Here is a 24,616-nt window from a genome sequence, read left to right as displayed (position 1 = left end):
CCTGAGTGGAAACAGGCTTTGTAGCTTGGATTTTTTTAACTGCTTCATTACAAAGCTTGCTGACACCTTGAGATGGTTGTCATTCATTGCTTATAGGAAAAGAACACCTAGTGAGCCATGTGGGCAGCAGGACTGCGTTTTGCTAGGTGCTGTACCCAGATAATGGCCTCTCCAACAAGTTCATGGTCCAAGTAGTCGGATACTGTTGTGTCTCCATGCTGATAATTTGGAAGTGAGGCAAAAAAACATGTAAGGGCACTGCCCAAGATCCTAGAGGGTGTCTGGGGCAGAACTGAGCAGAGTGCTGGATTCCTGGATCAAAACACAGTGTCTGACTCCCCCAAGCCTCCCCTTTAGTGCAGAGATTGATTGTGCCAGATTTAACTTTTAGTTAGTCTTGGGTCTCCTACCCAAGGGCTACATACTTAGAGACATCGCTTCCCTGCCCCTTCTTCCTCCATCCCTTCTGCAAAATCCCCAGAACATATCATACATCAGTGGAGCCCCATAAAGACACCTAACAAATGAATTTCAGATTCAAACCTGTTAGGAGTTAGACTGAATGCACCTCACAATATTGCCTTAGACACAAAATAATCCCACTTTAGTAAGCCTTATAGCTTCCATGGGGACCAGCCCCATGGTGTGTATTAATCTTTAATGTGAAACAACATCTCTACAGCAGCTACAGGGGGGAAAAAGATACTACTAAAAAATTAAAGCTGATGGTGTGATAGTTGTCTAGACCCAAATGCGCTCTACCATCCTCCATTGCCTCAGGCACCATTCCTTGCTCTCAGCACTGATACTCACAGCCAGCTAGCAGACTGGAGATGTGTCCATTTCTTCTAGTGATCTCAAGGCATATTCTCCCCATGTTTTAATCCTTGGTTAAGACCCATCACAACTCTAATCATCCTGACACTAACTTTGACCTAAAAGGAAAGGAAGGGAGGATGAAGAGGTGTGGGGGGGGAATTAGTGAATATCTCCTCTCTTTTTTATAAGCTGATATTTCCCCAATGTACAATGCTTGCATGTGGGAGGACACACTGGGATTTCTCTGAAACGCACTTCTTTTGGCTCTTCTCATACTTAAATTCACACTTGCACTGTGCTGGGAACTGGAGGTGAGCTATCACACTTTGGTATGTAAAATCTCCCTTCTTCTATTTACAATAGAAATTCAATAGAAAGTGAAATGTTTAAAGGAAACCTGATCCAGGCTGGCTGATGAAGGAAGTAGTTATGGATGAGTTTAATGAACAGACAACCAAGCGAGTTTGGACAATGTGTACAGAACAACTGATTATTATCAGCAGCAAATCCGCATACCCATCTAATGGCTAATATGCTGAGTTTGCAGCTGGTTACTGTGATGAGATGGTGTAGATCTGCAAAGAGCAGCAAGGCAGAGAAGCAGCCTGGATGGAGAAACGGGGGAAACAAACTCCTGAACTGGAATTTGGAAATACTGAAAGTGGCATGTAGCTGGGAGCATTTCCCAGTAACCATCTCAAGTTCATGACCACTGTGAGTGGAAGCAGATCTGTACTGTAGCCCACTTGGAATATAGTGTATTCCCTCAATGTGGAGCTAGAAACTCCCCAACCCCCAGTTTTGTAAGGTAAAGTAAAAACACTCCTTTCTGAGAGGCGGGGGACTAAAGCACCGAGAACTGCCACATTTATGGGTGAAGTAGGAGTTCGTGGTGAAGACTAATATTAAACACATGCCTCCAGAACAGGAACAACCTCCTCAGTCAGGAGCTACAGGTACCATTAGGTTTCATAACAGTAATATTCCATCTGCAACTGGAAAGAGGTTTATATGTACCCAACAGAAAAAGTGAACATTCGTTGACTTTCCCATACTTAATTTTTTTCATTTCTTCATGTAATGCAACAGCTGACTGTCATTTTTTAACCAGGCTTACACAACTCTATTTTGTCAAGTGCTGCTGAGCTCACTGCAGCTCCACAAACACATGCTGTGCACACGTGCAGACTCCCACACACTCCGGCACACACACACACTTAGCACTTGTGCTCCCCATCACACTCCCGGGTTCAATTCACCCATGCAGAAGACATGCACGCTTGCCGCTATGGGCTGCAGCTTTGCCATGCTCCCAGTGAAAGCTCCTAGATCTGAGGAGGTGGCCACACTGGCCGCAAATGCTGATGCTCTCTGGTCTATACTATGCTGCTTACCCCAGCCAAGGTCTCACGTTCACATGCAGTGCTGCAAATGTGAGTGGCACCCCTAGCACACCTTGGTTTGGCCTCTCCTGCCTCTCCTACACTCTTAGCAAAACCTTTTCTCTCTGGGAATTACAGACTTTCAGAGTGCTTATGGTGGACTCAGACTCAAAACCAGAAGTGTTTCTGGAGATGTACAAATAAGCCCAACACTAAACCTCACTGTAGCAGAGCTCTGCATACCCTAATTTCTCCTGCTTTGAAAAGTAGCTACAGTCTCTCTGCACTATATTCTGCAGACGTAGGTGGGTATCACCTGTTCTGAGGAAAACTTTTGGCCAGGTTTGTGCTCCCCGAGCCGGGGGACGCAGCCTCAAGATCGCTCTGCCTACCCATGCGTGCCATCCGTGTTGGCACATCCCCCACAAAACTCAGCAAGGCAGCCAGATGGACAGGAGGTGGGCAGGAGGAGGAACACGTCCTGTGTACGGAGAGGACTTTTTCAGAGCAGCATCAGCAACTCCCAGCGATGAGGAGCACAACCCAACACACTGGGCTGCTGTTGCAGCTGCATTGTGGTTAGAAAGCAGAAGGGGAGGAGGTCCATGCCAGGCACAGGGTGCCAGCTAAGCATGCCACTCACCTTCCACCAAAGGAGCACACAGCTTCGTTTGGAGAGGGGCATTGCGCCAACAGCATGACTGCGGAGGCGGATGATCTAATGGCTGAAATGCTGGAAATGGGAGTCAGGAGGGGAGGGCTGTCTTCCAGCTGTATCTGTGGCTTGCTGCGTAACCTTTGGCAAAGCATTTCACCCCCCTGTTTCCCTTCCCACTCATCATATGTCTTGTCTGTTTAGCCATTAAACGCATCAGGGAGAGGAGCTGGCTCATAGCAGGGCTGTCCGCAGCCATCGTTTGATGTGGGGGTGCAGTGGGACAGCCACTCTCCCATCATGTGAGCGACAGTGTGCCCAGCACCAGGTAGTGTGAAGCGTCCCCTTAATCTCCCCAGTAAATCTCCAACACTGAATATGCATGTTCAGTATGTCGCCCCACAGAGCCTTGATCTTGGGAAGAACCTTGAGGTCCTACTGTAATTGAAATAGCAACAGACCCTCTCCCCCTCCACCAGACACACACCTCCCAAACACCCAGGCAGGAAAGCAGGTTGAGGTGACTTTTATCTTTCAAGGTTTGGCAGGATTTCATAGTTGTGTATGTGTGTGTCTGTGTCCGCATGTGCTCATCAATGAAGCCTGGGTAATTATTTTGTTTTATTTCTTTTTTGGCAACACTTTAAAGTAAGAGCTGTGTCTTTATAGATTGCTCAGGTTGCATGGAGTATGGATTACAGATCATCAGACAGACATGAAAGCAGAAGACATGTTTCTCTGGCACAGCATTAAAGGGACAATAACGGGGTAATTGTAGCCTAGGGTGCGGCCACCTTCTGCGCCCAGACTTCACTTGCCTTTGCAGCACTGCGGAGAACTTCATGAGGAAAATGATCTAAAAGCTGGGATGAGGATGTCTCAGGTCAGGACCTGGTTATTTCAAAGGTGATATATGCTCAGGAGGTTAAAGACACCACTTAGGTGCATGAATAAAACACTGCCAAATACTCTAAGCTGTAACACAGGCAGACTGAAGTCTTTTAAAACTTGATTTGTCATGTCTATTTTCACCCTGAGAGATGGTTGTCAAAGGATCAAAGCAATTCCCATTTTTAAACTCTCTCTTTCTCTCCCTCCTCCCTCTCCTCCCCTCCATTTCTCTCTTTCTCTTTCCTTCCTCCTCTTCCCTCTCTTTTTCAACAGGACTCCACAGAATGGAGCAAGAATGAGAGGAAAAAGGCAGACAGAAAAGCATGAACTGGAGGCTTGTTGAGTTCCTCTACCTCCTGTTTATATGGGACCATATACTAGTACAGCCCTCCCACCAGGACCCAGCTGCTACCAACCAACATGTCTCCAAGGAATTTGATTGGCTTATTTCAGACAGGGGGCCTTTCCACCACTCACGGAGCTACTTATCCTTTGTGGAAAGACATCGTCAAGGATTTACAACCAGATATAAAATATACAGGTACGTTGGTTTCCTACAGCACTTGTAGCTTGGATAAGTTGTTAGGTGGTGGGAACTCAGACAGTTCCCATAGGCTCAAGGCTCGTAGTCAATGGGGAGATGCATCACTGTTCTCATTCTACCTGGAAATAGTTCTTTGGTTCTTCACGGTCCTCAGCTGGTAATGCAAATTGCTTCAAAGACTCAGATGTAATGCTCTGACAGTGAGATGAAGGCACTGCGGTACCATGGTAATGTGCACAAGATAGATTGAGATAAAAAGGGACCAAGGGTCTGGGTGTACTTCATTTGCAGCAACAGATAAGTTCATAGGCAGGTTCACAAGAATGTTTTTAAAACCAATGTACCTATTGGCAGAACAAGCACCTGTACCAAATTCATACATGTGAACTGCCAATAGCTTAAGGTTCACATGGGCAAGAACAGACATAAAGATTTCAAGACACACATAAGTATGGCAGTTGTCACACTGCTGTGCATAAGCCTTAGCTGTGTACTGCCTACCACAGACCTTTGCAGATTATCTCCATGTATGAGTTGGACTTGCCCCCAGAACTGTGATCTTGGTTTAAAAGTCTTCCAATTAAAAAACTACAGAGAATAGGCAGAATTTGGATTTTTCCTTTGCCTTCTAGGTTTTGAAGCCTTTGTTATTGCCTGTTTCAAGCTCTTCTTGCCAGCTGTGATATCCAGAAACACACTTTTCTTTTTTCATTTTAACATGAAAAGCTGGGGTGCTCATATGGGCCTCCTATTAAAGCAGCAAGTGCTTTGGAGTGAAGGGGAATAAGCCAGCAAGTGTCATGAGATTCACACTAAAACCCAAAGAGACTGCAAAACTCTCATAGACATGTGCACATTTACATAATTATATAGTCCTGTTGTGTTTCAGAAAGACACTTGCAAACACTACCATGTAAACTAGTAGGTAGGAAAGTACTACTGAATAGCCTACTGGCAACATGCATGCAGATAACACATACACGACAACTGGGGGATGGGGGGAGCAGGGAAATCACATGTGTGCAGGCAGCGTTCTCCCATGGGCAGAGAGCCAAAATCAGTCACAGATTAATAGCAATATACAAGACATCATCTATGTGTGGGGAAGAAAAATGAGTTGTGCCTGTCTCGTGGCCTCCAGGGAGTGCAGCATCCCCTCCCTTTGCACCAGCCTGCAGAGCAAGGGCAGGTTAGCGTGGGTTGAATATATTGTCCTGGCTTGTCCTCTTCATTCAAAACAGCTCAAGGGGGAAGACAGCCTCAGAAACTAGAAATTATGCTGCCACACTTCCACTAAGGACATCTCACTGTCTTTGCTTGCACAGAGGAGGAGAGAAAACATGCCTTTTTCAAAAAGACTTTCTTCCTGGTTGCAGATATCCCCAGCTCTCTGCCTGCCCTGCCTGACAACATGCAGTCTGATCAAGACTGCAAATGTCTGCCCCACACGGTGCCCCTGGCAGTGGCTCTGCCCTTTGCTAAAGAGCTATTCAGCCCTGAATGCTGCGGCAGCAGTCTACAGGGGCTGTAGTGGGAGAGAAATGCATGCAATGTATGTGTTCAGACACATCTAAGAACTGTCACTGTAGGTCAGGCCAGAGATCCATCAAGCCTGGGATCCTGTCTCTAAGAATCATGGAGAAATGGGTCTGGAAGGACCTTGAGAGGTCATTTAATCCATGCCTCTTCCCCAAGGCAGACTCAGACATACCTGTGTCACATCTGACAGAGGTTTGTGGACAACCTCTCCTGAAAGGTTTCCCATGATGGTGAATACACACCCAGAGCAGGCAGTCTGCGCCACAGCTTTGCTGTCCCAACCTTTATAAAAGAGCTAAAATCTTGCTTGTATGTGAAGCCTGTGATTTCTAGTTTTATCTGCTAAAGGGTGAGGAACAAATTCCCCTTTGGTTTGCAGGAGACTTCTAAGAATATGAAGGCTTATCTTGGTTCAGGATTAACTCTGTACATGAGAAGTGGAAAGGGATCTGTTTTTCTCCATAGATCTTTGATGGATATTGCCAAAGCACTTAGGAAAGAAACTTCTAGCATGCTGAGAACAATGTGGATGGATGAAGGCATCCAACATGGGAGGAAATGGGCAGCAGCATTCTGCACACACAGGTCATGGTGGTGTGTGGGTGTCTGAGAAGGGTCTTGCAGCTGGTCACAATGCTGGAGAAGTCATTATTCACAAAAGAAACTGGAGGTGAGACAGAGTCTGGTGGAAATAGGTAGAGCGTTCAGAGAGACATGGGAAGACTGCAAGGGCACCTAGGGATGCATCTCATGGCGAAATACCATGCACTAAGCTGAAGGAGGAAGCTGAGGGCTTGGGGAAATCCAGCCATGTGTGTCATGGTTTGAGTCGCTGGGAGTTGAGCACTTTGGAAACACTCTCTGGGACTAAATTCTGGTCCAACCATGGTCAGCTGAGGAGGAGGGGAAAACCTCATGTACTTCAGCAGAGCAGATGGAGCCATTAGGTAGGAGGCTGGCTAGATGTTGGAGGGTTGTTTGTTTTTAATATCCAGTCCTGTTAGCAGAACTGGTCACTTAAAAATTGGACCCATGCATTTTTTAAGGAATGTCAAAATCAGTCTAGCTATAGTGAACTAGTGGAGTCACAGCCAGTTCTAGCAGTTAAAAGCTGGACTCTGAGCACACACACCCTCCAGAACATACAATTTTACTGAAACCCACAGGGGTAAAATCTCATTTTGTGGGCTCCTTAAATTGACTTCGAGAATCTGTGAAGCTGCTGGGATTTTGTCAACTGTTTAATTCCAACATAGAAGCCTCTTTCCTCCCAAATGATGTCTCTCAATTGCTCTTTGCACTAGACTAGCCCAAGGGAGGCACATATTCTACATTAAGGATATCGCTCCTTTCCTTAGAAAAGCAGCTGATTTGGAGCATGGGAATTTTCTGTGTAGTCTTCTCTTTCATTGTACCTTTTCTCCCATACTTTTTGGTTGGCTGTTTTTTTCTTTGTCCCTCAGTCAGATAGTTCCTTGGGGCACTTGTGATTTTGTTGAATGAGGTTTGACCTGACCATTGCTCTTCTCCTAAGGCCAATAGCAGCAGACCTCAAACCAGCCACAGCAACCAAAGGTTTGGAGTAGATCTGAAATCAGGCCAGAGGACCTCACCCATCCCTAATTGAAACACTGTCACCTGTTTAGCGGTGATTTCCCCAGTGTCTTGCTGTGTGGGAGCATGGACACAGAGCATTAGGACCACGTCATTTACATTGAAAACCCACAGAGATAAAGCCACTCTAAGTGCTACACAGCAGCATAAGGCAAAATGCAGCATTTTCTCATTTTTACAGGTGATGTTAAAAAGGAAGCAGCACCAAACTAAAATATGCAACACCCATCCTTCCATCACAGCTGAAGTCCAGAAGTCTGTCAGCAGCAAGCAAAGAGCCTGTTTTAGTAAGCAAGACTATTTTATACACTGTATAAACAGAATCACTGTAGAACAGCATAGCTGCCGATATCTCTTCATAGGATGCCTGAATCCCAATCTACCATCCTAGCACGGAAAGGCGGTTCACTGTTACAGTCTCCAAAGGATCATTCCCTCCTTCTGTGTATTGTATTTTAGCAGATTTTAGGCCTCTTTCTTGCAAAACTTGAACCACTGATTTTCCTGGTACCCTCAGTCAAGGTTTGCACCTTGCATGTAGTAGGAAGTCAAGCAAAGGGGGAGATATTTTATATTAAATCATGGACAGTAGGGGTAGATACAATTGCATTAAGGAAGCACATTAATCAGCATCAAATCATACTAATAAGGTTGGTTTAGGGGGGCCTCTGGCAGGAAAATGCTGCTTTGATCATTATCTGCGCACTCTGATGCTAATGCAGATAGGGTGGCAGATGCTGAGAGTGGTTTGTGGGATGTCTGAATATTCATTATCACTATCCTTGTTGTTCCTAGTTGTGAGAGCCTTGGGTACTAGGTACTGTATGAAGGCTGGAAAACAGATGAACCTCAGCTTGGCTTTGGGACTAGGGCACTGCTCAGGCCAGAAAACATTCCTGTTACCACAAGACAGTAGTTAACAGCTTCAGTCCCCTTCTTTGAAGTATATTGTTGTTATCCTTTTTTCTTCTCCCAGAAACTGATTATTTAGCTATAAGGCAAAACAAAAGAAACAGTAGACCGAGCACTTGAATACACTACGCAAATAGCCAGGCAGAAGCACTGAAACAGAGGCATTTCACTAATGCCAATGCTCACTTTAAGCAACTTCTAGAAAAACGAATTTTTTCTAGAAAGAATGAGGCTTTGTTGTTCAATGCCAGAGGTGAAACACAGGAGGGAAAGAGGGAAGGGGTGAGATGGTCTCGTCCAGCCAGGTAGACAGGCTGTCACTGCCAGTTTTGCTACAGCAAAGCAGGAACAGGACACACTGCTTTGTAAAGAGGGACTCACAGTTAGACTGGCAGAGAGGTAATGCAGAGAGTAGCTATATTTTTGCCCCAGGTTCATGGTGTGACTGTGGGTAAGCTCACTTCTCCATGCCTTGATTCCCTCCCCACCCCCCTGAGAATGGGAGATGACAGCATTTGTCTGCTCTGCGTTGCTGGGCAGACTTAATTAAATGCTGCAAGATGTTTGGACATAAGGGATGACAGCAATATAAAGTGGATGATCACACGGGGCTGGAAGGGGAATGTGAATGTACAGGAAGAAATGTGGATTTTCCATGTGTGGGAGTTTAATTCCATTTTCTGAAATGACATTAAGGACAGGGAAATCTGGCTTTCTATGTAAGAGAGCAGGGAAACCCTGGGGTATAAAAGGGAGATCTGCTTGCTTTGCAACTTCTCCTGCAGCAGGACCATTTAGAGGCTGCCTAATTTCATGAAACCTGCAAATACAGAATACTTCTGAGACCTCTGCCAAGTCTGGTTAAAATGCACCAACAAATTCAAAACTTAGTGGGGGATGTGACAACAAACCAGCCAGTCCTGTCCCACCCCTCCGCCTGCAGGGCGACTGGACAAAACTGACTGCTTACATACACTCATTACAGTAAGGTACCTGGATATATAAAAAGGAAATACAGCTCCTGAGACAGGAAAAATTGTGAGTAACTGGCTGCATAAGCTACCTATAAATCGGTTGCGATGGTGCCTGGGGAAAAAAAGCTGATTCCCCCCTCCCCCCCAAAAAATTGTTTCATCAGGAGGGTGGTGCAGGTCTGGGACAGGTGAATGGAGAGGTGAGGGGTATCTTCATCCTTGGTGGTTTTCAAGGCTTGGCTGGACATAGCCACAGCTGATGTGCTCAAGAGCTGGTGATAGTCCTTCTTCAAGTGGGAGGTTGGATTAGGGACCCCCAGGGTCTCATCTAACCAACATTTTTGTGATTTCCCTGCTTCTCCGATTTCAGAGTGGACACTAAACTGGGTGCTCATAAAGGGATTTGCACTACTGAATGCATTCGGCCATACTACAGATTTTTATTTAGTCCTAGAAAACCCACAAATCTGAGCAGCTACATGCTCTCTAAATGTGTCATTCCCTCAGCAAAAGGAAGAGAATTATCATGAAGTGAGGATCTTCGCTGCGAACATAGCAGGGGCTACAATTGACTTAGAAATGCATATGCTGTTGTGCTGCTTAAATTTTCCCTTAGAGGAAAAAAAATAAAAAAGGAGGAAAAAAAAATGGTCTCACAAAACTTTCAAAGTTCTATGGCACCACAAATTAAAAACAATGAACCAGATTCTCTGTGACATAAATAAGTGAAGCTGTTGACTTAAAGGAAAATTCACCAATTTATTGGCTGGAGAATCTGTTCTAGCATATCCAGCATTGCCCACTACCTCAGGACCTGCATACACAGCACCATGGTTTGTAAGGCTGCTTGCCCTGGCTGTCGGGGAGCATTATGAGTTTTTATTATTTCTAAGCAAAAGCAGACTGCAACTCCTGCATCCAGGCACTGGATTTGGACAATCTGGCTAGTGAATGTGAGGTTTTTATGATTGGCTTTTGCAGCTTCTATTATGGAAGTTTTGCCTTTCCTCACCAGACCTTCCAGGTAGGTTTCATGCAAACCTGTGATTTCCACCACTGAAGAACTGATCCAGCAGAAAAGTAATCTTGCAAGAAAAAAGAAAAAGGAAAAAAAAGTTAATTTTCAACCAGATCACTTTTCTGGTCTTGTTCATTGTGTGGTCAGGTGATAGTAAAGGCACAGGACTGCGTGAATGGAGGCAGGAAGGGGACTAAGGGGACTGGTGAGACTGCTGTTTTCAGCAGCAATGTGGATTAAAGTTGTATTAAAGTGATTGTGAAAATGCATGCTAAGTTTTGGCAGAGACAAGATCTCTTAGAGCTGCTTCCACCATTTGTTCAGTCTATTCTTCTTCTCCCATCTCTCCACTCCTCATTGACTCTTTTTGCTGTCTCTCTATTGCATTGGATTTAATCTACTGGTCACTAGAGCTGTACAAATAATTGATTTTGTGGTTCACTGCTTGTACGGAACAAAAATAACATTAAAAATAGGTTGATCTGAAATGGATGTTTGTTCAACTTTTCAGTAAAATGAAAAAATCAAAACATTTCATTTTAGGCTCAGTGAAAGGTTTAAGCTTTGCTTTTCATTTTATTAATCCAGTGAAAAACATTTTTATTTGCAATTTTTAAGGCATAAAAGTTCATCTCAAAACACAAAGTCAACCAATGCCACTTAAAAAATGTCAAAAGGGAAACATTCTGATTTTGAGTGTATTTTGTTTAGCTGTTTGCTCTTCAACTTGCTCATTCAATTTATGTCGAATTTGCAAGTAGTTTTTATGTCCTTGGGAAGGAGAAAAAAAAAAAAAAAAAGACTGGCTGTCCTTATTGTTCACTGGAAGACTCTGAAATCTTAAAATTCCCTAAGGTTCAGCTTTGACTTCCCTTGGGTTCAGCTTTTAGCATGTTAGGATAAAGGAAAAAAAAAAAAAAAGACATCCCCAGCACCACTGGGCAAAGGAGGCATAGCCAAGATGAGCAGTAGGATTGCAGCTTTGCTGTGGGAAGGCTCATGCTTGTTCAGAACTAAGGCAGATGCTGAGACCTGGGTGCTACTGACTGAGACAAACTGTACAACACGGGTGCAGTCATAGTTCCTCTCTCACACACATATCCTGGCAAGTTTTCAGTCCTGTTCCAGTTGTTTGGATGCCTGAAGCATCCAAAAAGCACCGTGAAGGTTCTTCTCAAACAGCATTAAGGTGATGCTTTGCACTGGTACAAATTGATAGGCACTGTTAGGCTTTTTAATCTTTGCTTTGGCTTTTTTAATCATGCTGAAGTTCTGCTGACAAGGTTTTCCTATCAGGTTTTTATGCTATCTGTTTAAAGGGGACATCAACTTTTATGTTTTCCAGTCAGAGGCAAGGCTTTTTTAGGAGAGGCAACGCAGCAATTGAAGGACAGAGGGAGCTGAGATGAAAGGAGGCTCTTGCCTCTGTGTGGAATGAGCAATGGAAATCCGTACAGCATTGCATGGCAAAAAATACAAAATCTCCATAGTTTACATTATGCATGTAAACGAGTGATGTACATTGGTTTGTAATCAGTAAATGCCTTGTAAATAAATGTGTGTAAACCAAAAATTTAAATCTATTTCCATAGTGCATGTAAACAATGAAGCCTTCTAGTGTTCTCTTCAATGTAAATGTTAATCTAAAAATGACATTGCTACAAGTTTATGCAACTTTACAAGAAAGCCACAATTTACATTCCTGTCTCACCAGCTCTAACACAGCAGCCTGGCAAACACAAGTCATTCAGTGATGGGCGTAAACCAGCCAATTCCATCACGTAGCCTATCCTTTAGCTACAACCTTCATTCTTCATACAGTTCAGGGACTGGTGTTGTTACATTCCCTGCATAATGCATCTTCCTGCGTATGGGAAGCTTTTAATATATTTGCATAAGCAGAATAAAGGCAGGGGTGGCGGAAGGCAGGGAATGGCTCGGGCTGAGCTGTACAGCGCTTAGTCCTGGGGGTGCTGGGCTGAGCAGACAAGGAGCTTGGCCCTCTCTGGGGCTGGAGGAACAGCTGCTCTGGCTGCATTTGGATTCAGACGGCGAGGGCTTGCGAACATCACTGGCAGCTGCAAGACTTGACAGAAGGACACACCTCTCCTTCTCTTTGTAATAACAAAGAGAGCAGAGGGCACACAGAAGGATAAATGGCACCAGCCTTTGATATGCTCAGAACTGCTAAGATATGGGAACAGAACATCTGGCCAAGCTTTGGGGAAGGGCAGACCCTCATCTCAAGTGGCAGCGCATGCCCAGGCCATAGGGAATGGCCCAGAAGCAATGCAGTTGATAAGTTCATGTTCTGATAGGGTGCTTGTGGTTAGGACACACCAGTTCCTCTGGAAAAAAGCATGCACGTGAGCCGTATGCCTAGAAAGGCATATCACTAACTGGTTGCCCTGCCTGCTGACCCAGGTAAGCTCTTAGCTGGATCAGCTGAGTGTTAGCACAGTTCTGCAGAGTTGCATGCTCAAGCACAAAAATTCCCTTTCTGAATCCAGAACGAAATATTTTAACTGTGCTCCAAATGAATCCCAGAAGCAGCACAGAGAAATATTTTTAGTCACTGAACCTTTCCAAAGAGATCTGCATCCTGCTGGGCTAGGACGGAGCTGTCTACACAGTCCCCTCTGAGGTCTTGCTTGGGGGGGGGATCTTTTCCCCTCTGCATGAAAAGTGGAAGGTTTTGCCCAGCAGGCCTCCCAAGGTTGCTCCCCAGCATGCTGCGACAGTAATGACTCTGCACGTTCATCTCAGGTTTCTTCAGACCAGCAGACTATGGTCCAGTGGCTTGGGAGCATATTTTAAAGGCTAACAAGCCAAGGAGAAGCCTTCACTCTTTTTTTTTTTTTTGTGAGCAGATTATTAATTCTACTTTTAAATCAGACAGATGCTTATTTCAGCAGAGAAGCTGTTACATTAAAAAAAAAAAAAAGTCATCCTGTTAGATGCATGGAATTATTTTGTTCTGGCACCAGTAGCACTGGGAGATGGCATGACTCTACCTATTATAGGGGTTTTTCTATTTCTGGATCCCTCTAATGTTTCCCTTGGGTTCCAGCAAGTATTTTTTTTTTCCTTTCTTTTTTGCTGATTGCCACCCACCAGCCTCTGTAAATGGAACAAGATGCGTCCCACTGGAGCAGTCGGAGCCATCCAGGCTGGTTTCCTGTGTTAAACTACTAAGCTCAGGTACAGAATCCAAGGACACATCTGAAAAGAAACCCAGGAATCAGCTTTGCCTGCAGCAGGGAGAGAGAAGGGTTTGGGTCAGCCCTTTGTGCCAGGTGCTCCTCTCCAGGCTGTGTGAAATCAAATATGCCTGTGCGGAGACAGAAGTTCCTCTGTGTGCTGCAGCACACATGCGCCCGGCGAAGGAGCTGACACAGCATGCAGGCGGCTTGGTGCAGCCTCAGCTTCTCCTACAGAGAGCCCTGAGCAGGTGGTACCTGGTCTGCTCCTGGGGAACGGGGTGGAGGCAGTATTTAGGCTGCCAGATCTGTGCACTAGGAATACAGTTTGCTGGTGACCAAGCCTGGAATCTCTGAGCAGACCCAATTTCACATCTGCAGCACTTCGCAGCCTTCCACCACTGACACAGTGACCACGAAGGATTTACAGGGAACTACAATGAGGTTTCCTTCAGCAGGGAGTCATTTTTGCTGGTTAAATACATCCCGCCAGGTGAGAAATACTGAGAGGGAGGGGAGAAGAGGGGTAGAGAAGGGAGCTGCAGGTCACAGTGGTATTCACATCCATTGAGCTGTCTGGGCTGGAGGCACTCTGCAGTGCAGGTGCAGGCAGGTGCTGCCTCCTCCTCCCTCCCTGCCAGACTCCTCGCAGCTGCCTAGCTCTCCAACCACTCTGTTTCAACAGGATGGAGATCCTCCCAGTTGTCCCCATGCTCTGCAGCGTGGGAAAGCCTCCAACCTGCTCCAGCACCTGCCCTGAAAGGCAAGCCTTGAGGTCTGATGCTGGCAGCTGCAAGCAGGGCCAGGCTGGGGTGTAGTGGAGGGATGGGATTCTCTAAAGTATCTGCTATGCTTCTAAATCAAAGTCCCGCTGACAACACAGAGCACTGAATGCCTGCCTGGGGCTGTGCTCCTACAGTCATGTGATGACATCAGAATTTAAGCTTTAATTAAGAAATGAGTGTGGGGAGGGAGGGAAGAGTCTCCAGCCCTTATGACTGCAAAAGAAAGCTTGGAAACATGACCTGAGTGCAACCAAAATCTGCTTTAATGTGCTGACAGCTCCCAGCAAAGATGTAAGCAGCCAGGAGAGGAAGCCGTTACATCAAATTCCCAATCAGGTCAGGCCTGCTTGTGTTTCTGCTTGCAATGAAAGCACTTGCTTGAAGAATGGGGAGTTTCCATGAAACCTGTGCTATGGCAGAATTATACCAACATGCCCTCCCTTGCTGTACATGGCTCTTGTGCAGCCTTGCAAGGCCAAATTTTACATTAACACAGCCCCTGCTTGTGCACAGCCATCATCAAGAGGTGGCAAGAGCCAGCTAACTGCCACTGTGTTCCTGCAGGCAGAATTGTGCCGATGGTGCACAGCATTTTTTAAGCAGCAACATGGAAATTCTCTGCTCTGGGATTATGGCAGAAGGTTTTTTGCCTCCTGGAGTTCCTTTGCCCAAATTGAAGGGACTCCTTTGTTACGCCTATATGGCATGCAAGCCTTCAACGCCTGCTGGCTCAAAAACCCATGCTGTGCTTTCTCCTGCCATCAGTTTTAGCAAGGGCAGGGAGCAACTAGATGTTTTAGAGACCAGTTAAGGAGAAGCTTCTGGATGCTCTCCATCTCCCAGGGATACACCTTTGGCAAGGTTCATTGAAGAAGAACCTTATTTGAGGGCTATGCTCTTGGCCAGCACACCAGGGTCTGGAGGCTCAACTATGCCTGATATTGCAACAGCCTCTCATTCCCATGAATGAGTACCATGAAAAGGCAGTGGAAGAGCTGTTTCCCTATAACATATAGCTGGGACCTGTCTCTGGAATCTGATTGACTTAGTGATAGCTCTTACAATCATCCTGACACTGATGCCCCTGCTGATATGGCTACAGATCTTGTCATTCCTGCAATAAAAGTGCCCCTTTGCAAGCTGCAAACAAAGGTTTCATGGAATGGCAGTGACTGGCAGGTCTGCTGGAGCACAGACTGGGTTTCAGCACTGATTTTGGTAGCTGACCATCACAGTGCACTCAGGGGATTCAGCTTGGATGTGGATGCAAACACTGACCAGTGAGGGACACTGCCTCCCCACAGCTACCTGGAGGTAAAAGAAAGGACAAGGTGAAACTGAGCATTATGTCAGGAGGGCAAAGGTGTTTTCATTACCTGTGCGTCCCTGCCCAGCCTTGTTTTGTTTTTTTCCTTCCCTGTCTTTCATACTAGTTCCTTCCCTCTCAGCAAAGGAAAACCTGCTTATTGAGTATTCAGCATTAAATATTTCAGTGTTAGCTTCCAGCTCCTGAGCAAAAACCCAGAAAGAACATTACTTTTTACTCCCTTCCAAATGTCTGGGGCTCTCCCTGGGGAGTGCAGGCGCACAGCCTGGGTAAGGCTAATAAGAGATAGAGCTTGGTACACAGGGAGAACTGCGTGTTGCATGGTTAAGAGCAAGCAGAAGAGCCAGGAATAAGAAAAGAAGGTTGTTAGCTTCATCTCTGGTTAAAGCTAAATGAATAGACCCCACCAGACTAATATGTTCTCCTTGCATGTTGTCTTCCTTCCTCCTGTTTTCCTCACCTTACCCCCCATTCATAAGCAGGCTGTGAAAGTCTCAGATTCCCCCCTCCCACCCGTAAAAGACTCATGACTGTTTCTTGGGAGTATTTGATATTTGAAATCTGTGCTGTACCGATTCAGCAGGCGAGTGTTGCCGAGTCACATGATGAACTGTATCTCAAGACTGTTTAGTGTCTCTTCAAAGCCCACACTTTCAGAGTCCTGTGATTATGTAACAGCCTCAACTCAATTTTTAAAGAAAGTTTATGGCCCTCATAATTGCAGAGAAAAACTTGATAATATGACTCCTACATACTCAGAAAGCAGAAGGCAAAAAAGAAGAAAAAAAAATGAAGTTTATCAGATTTTAAAAGTCTCATGAATTTTAAAACCAATCTCTTAATTCTTTTTCGGAGCCTGACTCATGATTTTCAAACAGTTAGCAATATGGCTGTAGGGATTGTAAGACTGGTTTGTTATCTTATTAGATAACTTACATAAAATATCCAAACCCATGGAGACTCAGAGATTGAGTATTGCACTTCAGCACACAGCTGGAGAGAATAGTGTCTTTTCTTCTGTAGAGATGCTGAGGATCTCCTCTTAATCCAGGTCTCTAGTCACTACTGCAGCATAAATATTTCCCAGAATTATATTAGTGCTAATCATATGAATGAGAATAGCCATAATATTGATCTTCATAATACTTAGGTTATTAAATTTGAGTTTGAAGGTAGTTTTGTGGGGCAATTCATAATAGTAAATCTCGTCAGCGTGCATAAGCAGGGAAAACAAGCCACAGAGCAATAGCATTGCAAACCCAAAGAGAAATATATTCTAGAGTCTTCCATCCTACCACAAGATTGCACACCGAACAGACACATGTGAATAAGTTAGCAATGCCAGAGGTTTTGCTAATCATTTGATAATTTCAGATGAGCTTAATTGATCTGAAAGGGGAGAAAAGACTTTGGATGTTGAAACAACCTGTTCCAATGTTTCTGTGAGGTATATGCACACCCAGGGGCACTTTATTCCTGGAATATTTGCACACACAGCAAGACAGGGGTGCTCTTGTGGTAAGATGAAGGGGGATTGCCACTGTCACCCTTAAGTGGTGGGCTTGCTTCCACATACATGTTTATTCTGGCTGTCCACATTCAGCTTGAGTCATGCATACTGAAGAGGTAGGGACGTAGCAGAGAATATCATGCTTGTAGCTGTTCCAGAGCCTCATACCTGTCTCTGTGCAGACATGAGCATTGATGTTTGAGGTGCACGCAAATATTGGGGTGGCTGAAGCATCTTGCATGGCCTATGGTGGATTAAAGGAAATCTGAGAATGATTTCCTGTGAAATGGCTCTATATTAGAGGACAGAAAAAGTCCTACCAGCTCTTCTAGCATATAACAAAGGAGGAACCAAGACTGTGGAAGAGGCTGAATGCTACTGTATGATAAACTTACAGGATAATTGCCAACTGTATTTGGACTTAATTTTTTTCTGCAGAAGAGTCATAAAAATAAGTTTATTGTTTTCACTCCTGGGGACTGAGATATTTGGATCATGTATTTTAAAAAAGACAGTGCTTTATCTCCCCACTTGAACATATGAACTCCACTGGCGATTGTCTCCTGTACGATTGTGGGTGAGCATCTGAAAGTAAAGACTTTATATGCACAGCTGCTGTCTGCTAGCTGGAATAGAAGTAGCTCAGCTCCCCGTCAGAGTCTTGCAAGTGTTTATACCACTGGGGTGGGATTTTCACTCATAGTGGTGGGGATTGTGCACCGAAAGGGGAGCAGATCTGGGGTAGTTCTACAAGTATGGTGGAAGGCAAATGACAGGATGGCAAAGTCTTTGCATTTTAGGTGTAATAAAATTGTCTCAGTGAGGTAGAAAAATATTTTCTCCAAAGTAAGGTTTTGTCAAAATGCTTTATTTTGTTAGTAAGTATAGTGTTTCAGGCTGATGAATTGGATTCAACATATTTTTGAAGTCCCAGCCTCTCTGGTCACTAGTGACTATGGCAAAAGAGAGAGATCTAAGAAATGAGCTATTTTGACAAAATTTTGTCTAGTGAAAACATTACAAACTGTTCCAGATTCTTCCAGCATGGAAAAAAGCCAGATTTGGCAGCTCTGAAAGTAGCTACAAAAAGTAATAATCTCCTGGACAGCTCCAGCCGCAACCGAAGGCAGAGCTCTCCCAAATGTGAGTGATTTAAGCTTTGTCTGGAGACACAAAACTGAAGCCCTTACCAATTACAGATGAGTTATCATCAGGTGCCACAGGGACAGTGCAAAGGGACTGAGTAGTAAAGGATTAGCCAGTGCACACAGAAATATTGAGCAACTCACTACTACCTCCTATTGTGCTCATGCCAGTGGAAATCCTTCTTAGAATGGCATATTTTATTCAATTTTTAAGAGCTCTCAATTTTTCATTTAGGAAAGGAAGTTGGAGCAGTGTCCAATCTGTAATCAATCAGTCCGCCTTTGCAGAAAAGCTCTGAGGAAGCACTCTTGCTCTTTGGTCCTTTATCTTCTGTGTGAACTCACAGAAATTATATTTCTGAATGGGATTAAGAGTGAGGGAGAGGGAGAACTACAGCCAGGGCAATCCTCAACTAAATCTTATAGACCACCGTCTTGTAGTAACTAGCCCTACCGAAACTATCCCCAACCACAACACTTCAGTCAGAAGAAGCAGGTGATGTTTCAGATAAGCTTGGCCCAGACTTAAAAAAGGTATTTAAGCACCTTGTGTGGGTACTTAACTGCCTAAGTGCCAAATTCTTGTAGATTTTAGTGGGCATTATAAAATCAGGAGCTTTTGAACAGGATCTGTCACAATCTTAAATGAGGCTGCCCATAACGTAAGCCATGGATTTATTATCCCTGGTAATAAATCAATAGAAATACACAACGATAAAAGGAGGAATAGCAGACACAGCTCATCCAGGGATCTCAAAGCTCTTTGCAGCCATTACTTAAGGTTTCTTATGATAGCTGAGGAAAAGGCTGGGTCTTGTTTGTTTGTTTCGAATGAATAAATTAATCATTAGTAAAATATTATGCGGTTCATCAAATATATTATTCACTAGCTATTTGTCAAAATAACAGCTCAGTCATATATTATCAGAACTAAACATTTATAATGTGTGTATATCTAGTCACCAGATGATTTATTCAGGCTTTTGTGGAATGAGTTAGTTATTGACCAGTTTAAATCACTGCTCCCTTGGGAGGCAGAGATGTATTAGGTTGTGAGTTCTTGGTGAACTCACACCATCTTTTTTGCTGCATTGTTGTCCAGCACCTGGCACCACAAGCAGAGTCCTGTGTGTGGGTTTCTTTCTGACACTACCCCAGTAAAAATAGTTAAAATTCTGTTTATCTATAGCCAATGGCAAGTCTGTCTCAGGTAGGAAAATTGAACCGCTGATTCAAGATCAAACTATGATCTGAGTTCTCCATGTTCTTGTAGGACCAGTGCCTGAACCCAACACCAAAGTCCTTGTCCCTTCTTAGATATCTCAACTGTTTAGTGTTTCTCCACCTCGCAGTTGCAGGAAAAGAGGGTTTAGGAAGCCCAGCTCACTGCTCCATATGATAGATCACACAATTTCTGTAATGGTGGGAAAGAACAGAGGCGCCCTTTACCAGGTCCCTCCCAGCTCCCTCTCCCATGCCAGCAAGCTGGCCTCCTTCCAAAAGTGCCTCAGCAGAGCAAAGCTATGTGACTGACACTCACTGTCTCCCCTTGTCATTCGTGACCAGCATCCCAGAAGGCTGCAGCTTCTTCCATGCCTTTATTGGTGTCAAACATCACAGCCTCTCCCCTGGGTTTTATTAGGGAAGCTGATGCCAAATCATCCAGCTTCCTCCTACTCGATAAAAATGTTTATAACCCAGTAAATTCTAACATATCAGCAGCTTGTTATGGAGGGAAAAGGTCACTGGGAGAGAAAGAAAAAAAAAAAAGGGTGCCCTTCCATCGGAAATTCTGGCTGGGTATATTCGAAGGAGTCAGCCCCAGGAAAATATCTTTTGATATGGTAGTGTCTCATAATAGAAAATGTTGCCGCAATACAGGCCTTGTTTCTTCAGATAAATATTTAATATAGATCACTAAAGATTAATCGAGTACAGAAAAGAGTCTCTCCTATGGTTGGTGTAACGAAAACATCTTCTCGTTAATTTATTATGGAGCCTGAAATGAGAAAAATCCTATAGAGAGAAATGCAGGGTACGGTTTCCATAGAGAAGCAGCGCACCACACCAGAATTTATTTAGTGTGTGGGCAGAGGCCTTCCCAGAACCAGCTGCAGTGTGGCGTTCGCGTGATAAGAAATCCCAATGTAGGAAGAAGCCTCATAGATTCGTGTTTTGCCGATCTGACTCCTGCAGTTCCCAGGGTTTCCAGAAATGGTGAGATCGTAGGACCCATGTGCTCTCACGAGCATGCTCCATGCTGGATGAAGACTGTACGATGGCATGCGTAACATCCCAAGCTGCTCCTCCATGAAAGGTCATTCAGTCCTTTTAGAGTAAGGTGATGCCCTGAGCTCACTGGAAGGAGAGGAGCCCCCAGTCTGATCCTGAAGGCTGTTTGCTTTAGTCAGAAGTCCCTGTAAGCATCTCCTTGACAGTTTCTCCAAGGCACTGTGGCAATTTCACACTGTGCTCCTGACTGTATTGGGCAGCAAAGAGCTGGTGCTGGTGCTGGTGCGAGACTGCCATCTCCCATGACGCTGGGATGTGTTTAGTCAGCTCCATTGTGATGGGTAAATGACAGGACCCCTTTGTTTTCTACAACATCATCCACAGAAACGATCTTCCCAACCATTTTGCAGCATTAAATAGGACAGTTACAGAGAACAAATCATAAATAGCAGCAGAGACAGTATGAGGGAGAAAATAAAAGAGTCACAGGCAAGGGAGGAGAGAAAAAAGATACAATTTCAGCTGAGACTGAAATGGAACAGAGTCGATGAGACAGAGAGATACATGAAGGTTGTTCCAGATGGCCAGCCCCAGTGACGTGAAGCCTCTTGCACCACCAGCATCCACAATGTTTGAATGAGGGGGGATGGCTTGCTCTTAGACAAGCAGTGCAAGTGGGTAAGAGAATCTGGCAGATTTGTCTGTGCTCAGGGATGGGGGAAATAGAGGAGCCCCCTCCTGAAATGCATGTTTTAGAGACCAGAAACAACTCTGGAGAGAGGGAGGCTGTAACATTTTTCCACCTCTCCAACACGCCATGTCTAGTTGTTTCTCTAGAGGTGAATACTTTGTTTTCCTACTCGACCTTTTCCTGTAGACACCTTTCCTGTTTGGGGAATGTTTGTGTCAAGCAGTTGACAACACGCTCGTCCACGTGGTTAGCTCTCCCCAGGAGAAAGGCCAAGGGAAGGAAGGTTGAATGCCACCAGTCAGATCCTAGTCATACTGCTCTGTTCATTTCCGGGAGGCATTCAGGAAATGTAGCTAGGAGGAAGATGGAACAAAGCATGGTTAGAAAAGGTGTTGGCTTTATTTTTGTGGCATATGCAACTTAGAATGCCTTTTCTTCTGCTGCCATGCCTAGCTGGCCTCGCAGGACACCATTTTTTTGGCTCACATGGAAGAAGGTGGAAGGACAGAGAGGCTTTAGCATCTGGTATCACAACCCAAGGAACATGGGACTATAAAGACCCTCCAGGATCACAGTGTCCCATCTCCCACTCTGCCAGGCACAGGGTTTTGCCATTTGAAGAACTGCAGTCCTAAATGTCTAGGACAGTACAGACGGTCTCTTTGCAGACCACATCTCCCAGACCTTGGCTGCTCCCAGAACCCAAATAACAACTGAAAACCTAAATAATAATTTCCTCTAGTTCTACCACAGGCTGTTGGACTTGATACAGGTGTGACTGGATGGCAGGCTCTAGCCTGGGGCTACCCGAGAGAAAGACTAACCGATTTTTAATAGCAGCAGGGACTGTTGCAGTCATCTAATATAAAACTAATCTGTGTTTAGAACATTTATCTGTGGCGTGTGGCACGGATCTGGTCAGGAGAATTGCAACAGCTAAACTACCCCCAGGATAACCTGGGGCTGATCAAGGGGCTCCTATTTTCATCTCTGCGAACACTGTGACTGCACTGCAGTTTGGCCCTTGTCACCTTGGCAGGGGCTTTCATCAGCCATGCCCCTCAGACTCTGTCTGTCATGCTTCGTACTCCTGCCGCAGTGAGCCACAGATATAATCTATGGAACACAAACATGATTTTATAATAAGTTTTCTATGCAGCCAGGATAAAATGCCAAACAGAATCAGAAAACAATCAGCCAGTGAAACTCAGCACTGCTGATGAGTGCGCTGCTTGTAACGGTTCAGTGCCCAGGAAGATTGAGGCTTTAAATACAGCCACCACCTGCCTTTCCAAACACAGGGATAAGTGGGGCAAGGGGAGATGGGCAGGCAGGGGCATGAGGCGCAGGGAAGTGGGAATACTCAGTACATCTTCTGTTGGGAGTAAGTTAAAACAGGAGCAATATCAGAGCTGCAAAAAGACACCTTAGTATGGAGTCGCTGCTTCTTATATCTGGCGATCAGCAAATTTGCCAGCAGCTGGGCTTTATAAGTAACAGTACGAGGAGCAGGGACAAACAGGTCTGCTGCAGAGACATTTGAGTGAGAAAAACATGCACTTACTGTGGAGGCCTCTGGGTGATGCTCTTGCACAGGGCCGTATAATTGATTCCTCCCACTATAGGCAGTTATAGGATGCCTCGCTCCCCCCCATCAGGCTTGCAACAGCCCCTGCCCCGAACAAGTTGAAGTTTACATCAGGCCCTCGTCCTGCCACAAGAATATGGTCTTTAGGACCCTAAATCTGTACTGCTCAGCACAATGAAACAGCTGGGGGAAAGAAAGAAAGAAAGAAAGGAGGGCTAGGAAGCATGAAGAGGGGAAGAAACTCCACCAAAGAGCAGGAGAAAGAAGAAAACCAACTGCCTCAGCATGGAGGGGAGTGCTAAAAAGCATCCTGCTGGCCTGAGCAGCAGCTCAGCTAATCTGGCAGTTTAGCCTAGTCCAGGAGAGGGTAGGGCTATACCCCAGGGGATAACTACCTAGCCCATGGCAAGGAGGCAGGATTTGACCTGTCCCCCTTCTTCCTGATGCTTGCTCGGGCACTGGGAGTTGTGAGGTTTCCAGTCAGTAGCAGGAAACATTGGGACTAGCTCTCTACCAGACTGCACAGATTTTTTTTTTTTTTTCCTCCAGTATTTGTAAGAGTTGGGGGATTCATACTAGCTTTTTTCCTGCCTTCTTTAAGTACTCCAGGCTTGAGTCATATTATTGTATAACTCACAACTTCCATTTAAAAAATAAGAATAGGCTGTCTTTTAGGATTGCAAAGAAAAGCCAGAAAATATGAGTCTTTAAATCTCAAAACCCAGAAGGCAAATAAAAAGCATTGCAGATATTGTTGTTTTGTTCAGTAGATAAATATATACATATGCATGTGCTCCAAAATTCTGGGGTCCAGTTCCTTATTTCTGAGCAGAGGCTTAGATGTGCAATAGCACATAATCCCTTATCCAGCCATATGCACAGGTTTAGCTAGCATAGGAGCTGGTGCTTTTACTTTGCCCAGTCCTCACCCCCTGAAACAGCCAGGAGGGGAGGTCTTCTCCTTAGCTTTTGCGCAGCATCGGATCCCCCCAGACTGAGTTTCTGGTACCTTGCCTCAGAGAGATCCTGACTTCAACTTAGCATAAACAAAAAAGCCTATCATGAAAGAAAGCAGTGCAGGTGAAAGGGGAAGAACCAACCCCATAGAAGCTCCCACCCAACCTCAGCAAAGGATTCCCGAGCCATGATAAAAGCACAAAGCAAATACCTGCCAAGCCAAAATGAAAATCTGAGACATAAGGGCCCTTACTAAAGAACAACACCCTTCACCCTTTATTCCACTCCCTACTAAACTTAAAAAAACCCCTCCCCCTCAAAAAAACCCCAAACACCACCCCCCCTTGCAAAAACCAAAAAAACCCAAAAAACCCAAAACCCAACCCAAACCAAACCAAACAAACCAACCCTCCCCACACAGCTGGCTTCTCTTTTCCCCAAACAGACCTTGAGTGGTGAGGCTATACATTTTTGCAGCTGGCCTTTTTCTGCCCTACAGGAGAGAGCCCTGTATTCAGGGAAGGGGATTGTGCCCTTTGCTTAGCAGCAGGGCTCAGCTCCAGCCCTCTGTCCCAAACCCTGAATTTTGATGCTTACAGCCCAGAGACCTGCTGGGCCTTGAGGCTGCCTTTGCACATGGGGCTGGACGCTGCCTGCACTGAAGTCGAGGAGGTTTTGCTCTTAACTTCTCCAGGACCTGAATTTCACATCTGGACCTTAGCATGTGAGTGGATTTTGCTTTGTAACTGAATTAAGTGATTCATGTGGACAGGTGCTTATGTGGCTCTGTGTGTATTGTAAGGCAGTTAGCAGTTTGCATGTACTGCCCTTTT

The 24,616-nt window shown here is 45.0% G+C and overlaps 1 protein-coding gene across 1 annotated transcript in view; it reads left to right on the top strand.

Moving 5' to 3' along the window:
* Positions 1-4,070: 4,070 nt before the first annotated feature.
* BRINP1 (BMP/retinoic acid inducible neural specific 1) overlaps positions 4,071-24,616 on the top strand; it is a 60,553-nt gene continuing 40,007 nt past the window's right edge. The window contains exon 1 of the mRNA XM_009482113.2: positions 4,071-4,288. Coding sequence (XP_009480388.1) covers positions 4,071-4,288 — 218 coding nt within the window. The remainder of the gene's footprint in view (positions 4,289-24,616) is intronic.

Source organism: Pelecanus crispus, chromosome 9 (assembly GCF_030463565.1).
Source record: "Pelecanus crispus isolate bPelCri1 chromosome 9, bPelCri1.pri, whole genome shotgun sequence".
Classification (NCBI taxonomy): Eukaryota; Metazoa; Chordata; class Aves; order Pelecaniformes; family Pelecanidae; genus Pelecanus; species Pelecanus crispus.
Note: the sequence above shows the minus strand (reverse complement) of the source record. Positions and strands in the feature narration are given on the sequence as shown.